The 7,734-nt window shown below is 44.2% G+C and overlaps 1 protein-coding gene across 3 annotated transcripts in view; it reads right to left on the bottom strand.

Annotated features, from left to right (window-relative positions):
* The window catches only part of Liph (lipase H), a 49,394-nt gene extending 42,261 nt beyond the window's left edge, over nt 1–7,133 (bottom strand). Inside the window, exon 1 of one of the 3 annotated variants that reach the window (XM_039088625.2) lies at nt 5,813–7,133. In XM_039088625.2, coding sequence (XP_038944553.1) covers nt 5,813–5,972 — 160 coding nt within the window. In that variant the 5' untranslated portion in view covers nt 5,973–7,133. The remainder of the gene's footprint in view (nt 1–5,812) is intronic. The other 2 variants (XM_039088624.2, NM_001044279.1) reach the window with 2 other exon arrangements.
* Between the last annotated feature and the right edge of the window lie 601 nt (nt 7,134–7,734).

Raw genomic sequence — 7,734 nt, 5'->3', positions numbered from 1 at the left:
ATCTAGTGTTGGAAGCCTCTGGGTTCGAAGCCACACATTCACCAGGGTCCTTGAGAGACAGGAGGTTGGTTAGTTGAAGGTCAGCCTGGGCTACAATGAGAACTTGTTGCAGGAGGTAGGGGTGGGGAGAGAGCACAGTGGACTCCACCATACCACCTGGCAGGCCACCTGCCCTTTAAGCCCATCTAGCATGGCTCATCTGAAAGAGGGAAATTATACCTGTCCTTTCAGGATTATTTTGGAATTCCGATACTCTGAAATAACACTTCCTCTCATCCTGTGCTCTTAGAAGAAAAATGGTCCCAACTGGCTATTTGCATGCACGAACTGGTAGACTAGGAAGGTTTAGGAAGCATGACCTTGTTGGAGGCTGTGTCACTGGGGGTGGTTTTGAGGTTTCAAAAGTTCGTGTCAGGTCCAGTCTCTCCCCCAATCCGTGCCTACCCCTTCCCCTCTCCGTGCCTCCCCCTCCCCGTGCCTGCTGCCTGTGGATCAGTATATAAAGCTCGAAGCTATTGCTCCAACACCATGCCTGTTTGCTTCTTGCTGTGATAATGAACTAACCTCTGAAACAGTAAGCAAGCTCCCACTTCAATGCTTTCTTTTATGAGACTTGCCTTGGCCGTGGCGTCTCTTCACAGAAATAGGACAGCGAGTAAGACACACCTCTAGCCCATGGACGCTGTAACTTGTCTTAGGGGTTCGCCATCAACCCGTCTGGAATAGTCCCTGAGCTGTGCTGGAACTGAGGCTTGCTCCACCCGGTCTTTCTACCCCTTCCTTTTTCAGGTGCCGGCCCCAGAGCATGCTGGGAAATATTCCTGCCCACTCTTCCCTCCTTCCCTGGATCCATCAACTGTACTTCTGTCAATGGAGCATTTGATTTTCTTAGTTTCTTCATTCATTTGTTTAGTTTAGTTTGATTTTTTTTTTATTACACCAATAAGGGACACAGGCCACACGTGTGTGTCATGGTGTTGGGGTCGGAAGGTCCAGTAGTTGGTTCTGTCCTCCCACCATGATGGAACTCTGGTCGGCAGGCTTGGCAGCAAGTGCCTAACCACTGAGCCATCTCATTAGTCCCCTTGGTTTGGATTTTTTGAGACAAGGTAGCATTATACATCCCAGGCTGGCTTCAAACTCACGATATTTCTGCCTCAGCCTCCCTAGTCCTGGAGTTATAGGCATGTATCACCACACCTAGTTCAAAACTAACCTTTCTGATTATTAATTTTTTTTCCTATTTGAAAAGTATTTCGTGAGTGTATCATGTACATGTCTGGTACCTACAGAGGCCCAAAGAGGGCAACCAATTCCCTGGAACTGGAGTTACAAATGAAAACGAGCTGTCATGTGGGTGATGGGAATCAAATCTCTGTCCTCTGTGCTCTTATGACTACTGAGTCATCTCTCCAGCCCATTTATTAATTTTGACTTTTTAAAAAGGCCCAACTCAGGCCCTTTTGCGTAGGAAGCAAGCACTCTACCACTGAGCTCCACCTTTGCTTCCCAGAACCAAACACTTGGAAAAGACAACAATGAATCTGGGCCATGTTACAAATTAGCTCAGGCTACTTGGGATCAGGTGTTGTGCTGCTTGTGACAAACGTGTTCCTAGGGGGTTGGGGATTTAGCTCAGTGGTAGAGCACTTGCCTAGCAAGCACAAGGCCCTGGGTTCTGTCCCCAGCTCCGAAAAAAAGAAAAAAGAAAAAAAAAAAGTATTCCTAGTACTGGAGCTGTTCTGTGTCAAAATTCTCAGCACTTTGGAGAGCACACAAACACTAGACATTGTGAGAAATACTTCAATGGCTTCACACATAGATTTCCTTTTTTTAAATTTTATGCTGGTGTATTTAAAGTTATGAACTATCTTTTGCTTCCCAAAGGCAGACAATTTGGGGGCTATTTTAATGATTTCTTACAGAGCCAAGGTTACTCAGAGGACAACCAGTGTATTAAACTGGTTTTTCAGGTTTAACCTCGTCTCTCGAAGTTCACTGAAACAGGGGGAAATTACGCCTGTCCTTTATAGACTGCTTACCCTGAAATAACATTTTTTTTACTGACACCTGGAAAGTTACAAGGAAATGGACTCTGTTTACAGCACCGTTTGAGGGTGTATCTGGATTCTATTCAGAGGTGGCATAACTGCTTATTATGACCTTCTTTCTTATATTAAAAGACGCAGATTAAAGCTGAAAATCAGGGCTACCGTCAATAACCATTTTATCTTGTGTAGCTCTGGCTGGCCTTGAACTCACTATGTAGCTGAGGATGTTCTTTTTTTTTTTTTTTTTTTTTTTTTTTTGGAGCTGAGGACCAAACCCAGGGCCTTGTGCTTGCTAGGCAAGCGCTCTACCACTGAGCTAAATCCCCAACCCCAAGGATGTTCTTGAACGTCCGATCTTCCTGCCTCCACTTTGTATGTGCTGGGGTTGCGGGTGTGCACACCACCCCAAGTTTATGCAGTGCTGCAGATCAAGCCCAGGTCCTGTGCATGCTGGGCAAACGCTCTTAACTGAGGCACACTGCAGACTCAAGGAGACACTTTCTTCGAGTCTTGGCCATGTCTGTTTACATACTGACCTCGGATGCTCTCCTGCTGTGCCGACAGAGTTAAACCATCATGAACTTCAGCTCAGAAAGCTGAAAGTCTTAAATAAAAACGCAGTATAGGTTTGGAAAAAGCAGGAGGATCAGACCTACGTGTGACAGCTAGATCTATTTCCTAGAGACCTAAGCTAATCAGTTGACTAACCTCTCTGGAGTCGCAATCTTTTGTTTAAAGACAGGTTGAATTTGGAGCCAAAAACATGTGTCTCTACATGTATGTAATTATTCGACTGTGCAATGTCTCCCACAGGTTCATGTGTTTGACCACTTGTCCCCAAATGGTGGCACTTGTTTTAAGAGGCTATGGAATCCTTGGGAAGTGAGTCCTAGGTAAAGGAAGTGTCCCTGAGGGCCAGACCTTAAGCACTATGGGCTGGGCACTTTTCTAGCACCAGCTCTGTTTTCTGGCTGCTAAGGTATAACAGCTGCATCCTAAGCTCCACCACCATCATCGGAGCCCCAAGCCACACTGCTTTCTCACACGATGGACTGAATCCTCTTATACCTGGAGCCAAAGAATCCCTTCCTCACTTAAGTTGCTTCTTCTGTCACAGAAACAGGGAAATTCATTCAATATGAACACACACACACACACAACTTCGGTATTTTGAACCAACTGAAAACAGTTGATCAACTCTCCACCATAAAGAAAAAGAAGGGGAAGGGACACTCTGAATAAAACTCTGTGTGATTTCAGTCTGTTTACACAGCATCACCAACCCTCATAAACTGCTGTACAAGGAAGTGGAGCCAGCCTGGGCCACCAGGTAACAGGTTGCTCATAAATGACTTTCACCACACAGTATAGGTGATAGTAAAGAAAAAAAAAAGTAGGTCTGGAGAATGACTCAGTGGTTAGCTCTTCCAGAGGTCCTGAGTTCAAATCCCAGCAACCACATGGTGGCTCACAACCATCTGTAATGGGGTCCGATGCCCTCTTCTGGTGTGTCTGAAGACAACAACAGTGTACTTATATAATAAAAAAATAAATCTTTTTTTTTTAAAAAGAACTCTTTCTTTAAGAAAAATGTTGGTGTTTTGTTCATTGTGCATTTATTACTTAATACTTTTAAATATCGTACAGGAGTATCACTTATTGGGAGAGTAGAGGGCTCAGTGGGTGAAGGTCGCAAAGCTGAAAAGGACTTGAGTCCAGGAACCGCTTGGTGGAAGGAGAGAACGGATGCCTACAAGTTGTTCTCTGACCTCCCTAGCACGTAGTGATTTGTGCATATTTGCACGTGCATGCGCACATGCACACAACACAAAAGCCAAAAGTTAATTAATGAACGAATTAAATGCAATTGTTAAGTTAGCAAAATATGGCGCTGGGGAGATGGCTCTTCCTGAGGACTTGGGTTTGATTCCCAGCACCCACATGGTAGCTCACGGTAATGGTATATCCAGTCTCAGATTGGATGCCCTCTTCTGGCTTCTATTGGCACTGCATGCAAATCGTACACAGACTTCATTCAGGAAAACTTTGTTAAAATGAAATCTCAGCCTAGCAAGCTCAAGGCCCTGGGTTCGGTCCTCAGCTCCGAAAAAAAAAGAAATCTCAAAGAAAATTTAAAAATCACTTATCTTGATATCTGAGTTTTGGTCCCTCTTCTCCTTGTTTTTCCGGGGAATGCTATTCTCACCCACTTTACCCTAAGCCCCAGACTATCAGGGTTGTTCTAAGAATTATAAGTGATGCCTATGAGGTCTCCAGAGCCTTGGCACATAGATATTAAAAAGTTAGCAACTGTTAATTTGATGATGGACTGGGAAAATACTATTTACCACATAGAATTGTACAAAGGCTTGAAACACTGCAGTCAAGGTGGACAGGAAATAAATCCTAATATAATTATTACACATCTTCTAGTTTGATTCTAAGCTTCGTCTATTAGCACACTTATAAGACTTTTAACAATTTTAATCAGTTTACAAAATCAGCTCCTACAAGTTGTACTCTGACCTCCACGTGTGCGCTGTGGCTTATGCGCCCGCACATATTAATTTAACAAGTAAACAGATGCAGTGGAAAACAGTTTTATATTTAAAACCTTAACCAGTCCTGGAGTAGAGACATCTTCACTATACCTTGTCTGATTTGAGGTTTCCTGTTGGCCTGTGTGTTTGGTTGGTTGGTTTTTAACGTTATTCTTGCAGTTGGGAATATAACTTGGTAGTTGTGTTTGCCCAGTGTATGTCCTAGGGTTAAAAGGACCTAGCACCATCTGCTGCTGCCTCCACTGGAGGTTACTTCCTTAGAACGCATTGCGTGCGCCACTTTTAGGAGTCAAAGAGCATGAGTCTGCCGGTCTGAGATCTGCTCCCTGCCCTTTAAAAAGTTATGTCAAGGCTGGGGGTGGTGGTGAACACCTCTATCCCAGTGAGTTCGAGACCAGCCAGGGCTACACAGAGAAACCCGGTCTTAAAAAACAAACAGAAGTTATGTCAGAATTTGCAGGCACCAGCTTTGTGTGAAACAGAAGTGGGTTTCGGGAAGAACGGAGACGTGCATTTTACTTCATATTTGTTATCTCACCACGGAGATTCAAATTTTCATTTTGATTTTAGTATCTTTCCTTGTATTGGAAATTGAACCCCGAGTGTCATACATGCTAGGCATATATTCTATGAATGAACTACATCCTCAACCTGGCAATAAATAATTTTTTAGTTATAAATATATCACACACCATTTTAGATATTTATGTATATGAAATTATGATTTTTTTTTTTTGGTTCTTTTTTTCGGAGCTGGGGACCGAACCCAGGGCCTTGCGCTTCCTAGGTAAGCGCTCTACCACTGAGCTAAATCCCCAGCCCCGAAATTATGATTTTTAATAGTGATTTAAAATACACCCTAATAAATACACAAAAGTATAAAATTTACCATTGCAAAAATATGAAATAAAATGAAAAAACTTAACTTCTCTACTTAAGCATCAGAAAATAAGTTTTTAGTCTCAAAAGTAAGTCATTTAATTTTATATAGGTGGAAAGACACAATTTAGCTATGAAAAAATTAATACTACCTTAGCCTTTTCAGGTTAATTCAAAGAGATAAGGGTTTGATCTATGGTTGAGGGGAGGAAAATCACCATAAGAAAGCCCGTTTTACCCATAACTCCTGTCCTCAAATATGGTCACACAGACCTTTGAAAGTCAACTAATACTTCTTAAAACATCTGCTAAATGACCTACCTGATTTCACCAAGCACATGAAACTGAGGAGAAAGCACAGTCTCAGCATAGGGAGCCTCAAGAGATCATGTGTCCCAAACACAAGGACGGGTGCCACTCCGCAGAGCCTGCCGGTCCTGCGCTCCCACCCCGGAGTCTGCCTTTCTCCAAGTGAGCTCATACAGGACTAATCCCGAGTCCATGACAACAGGAAGTCCCCAGGCGGGTTCTGAGGCCCTGTTAGTCCTGTCAGGATCTTTGGCTCCTCCTCTTTGCGATGGAAGGTCTGGGACTTTCTGCTTGCACAACTGGTGCATATGTTAATGTGCTATTTGCATCTGAAGGATGACGAGTAAAAAGTTTTCCTTGTTCGTGGGCGGTTTACTAGCTGTTTGGCTTGGTGTGTTGAAATCGACCTCATTTGAGATCCTTTTCCCTTATGAATGAAATGACAGATCCGGGTCAGTGTTCTCCTATCCTCGCTGTGTATACAAAACCACTTTCGTGTTATCTCGCACGCACGTTCTCCACAGAGCAGTCTTCAGACTTTTACTGAGCACATTTCACTGAGTTCAGTTATATTGCCGTATTTACGGATATATAGCTATGCTTCAGATTAGAGAGATCGTTTGTACTTAACCTTTTCACTTCTCATCCAGAGCCCATGTTGCCCTCATAGCTGAGTTTTTATTTTTGAATTTTATTTATTGGGGGTGGCAGTGAGTGTGGGCTGCGGTCCCCGCCCTTCTGTACATAGTCTTGGAGTCAGGCCTGGGGACAAGTACCTTTGCCAGCTGTGCCCTCTCACCCATCCAGTTGTCTTCTTAAAGGGAAAGAACACATCTATGTCTTCCCAACCTTTCTAAGTTCTACGCTAGAGGTAACTAATCCTGCTTTACGAGGTGACTGTGAGTGAAGGTACTTCGGCAGTAGAGAGTGTCCCCAGTCTAGTTGGGAAGGCGGGTCACTAATGACAGGATACACTGCAAAGTGATGTAACCCTCTTTCTAGCGAAAACTCCCCTAATAAGTTTCTGGGTATTTTATAACCTTAAAACATAGGTATGTAGCCTCAATAAGTAAAACATTTATGTTCTGTGAGTCTCAACTTTCTCAATCATTGAAGTGAGGATAACATCGCTCCACTCGCAGGGGTTATGCAGATTAAATGAGGTATGAAGTCTTCAGCACTGTGCCTGCTGCTCAGGTAATTGCTCCTGCCACTTGCCAACTCCGGGTACCATCGTTCCAGGTCACACAGCCGACGCCGCCCTTACCCCTCTGAAGACTCGCTGTAGAGCTGAGAAGGGGGTCTTCAAGATGAACTTGAGGAATGGGGGCTTCCTTCTAGTCCTTTCGTGAACCCTGCAGGAGCACACTGCAGTTAGTGTGTTTTGGTTTTTCTGTCCTGTCTGGAAATGAATTAGGGAACTGAAAATAGGAAACTCAAGTCAACCAGCTTTTCTGCTCTGCACTCGGAACAGAGAAGTGCTCTGTCTCTTTAAAGAATCTGCCCGGGAATGTGCCGCTCCCTGCTGGGTCAGTGTACTTACCTGATAAGTGTGTGTTGAGTTCCCATCAGTTCTAAGTGTGTATCTGGACCCAGCCAATGTACTTTAGGGGCGAAACTAGCCACTCCCCGGTTATAGGAGTAAGGGTCACTCTGCTGAGTGGTCATCTACGTGTTAATAGGACACAGAAGTTCCCCTGACTTCATGGCTGGGTGCTCAGTTTCCGTTCCAGCAATGGAGTAACCCATTCTCTTGTAGAGAAGTGAGAAATATTGACACTGTAATAATCAATACGGAGCATGCCATAGGAAAACACTCCAAAGGTGGGGACAGGAGGAAAGAGTAGGAGTGAGTCAGCACAGGGACTCTTATCTGTTGGGTGGGCGGAGCTGGGATCCAGGGCCTTGGGCCAAGCAGGTGCTCTACCACCCGG

This window comes from Rattus norvegicus, chromosome 11, assembly GCF_036323735.1.
Source record: "Rattus norvegicus strain BN/NHsdMcwi chromosome 11, GRCr8, whole genome shotgun sequence".
In the NCBI taxonomy this organism is placed as follows: Eukaryota; Metazoa; Chordata; class Mammalia; order Rodentia; family Muridae; genus Rattus; species Rattus norvegicus.
Note: the sequence above shows the minus strand (reverse complement) of the source record. Positions and strands in the feature narration are given on the sequence as shown.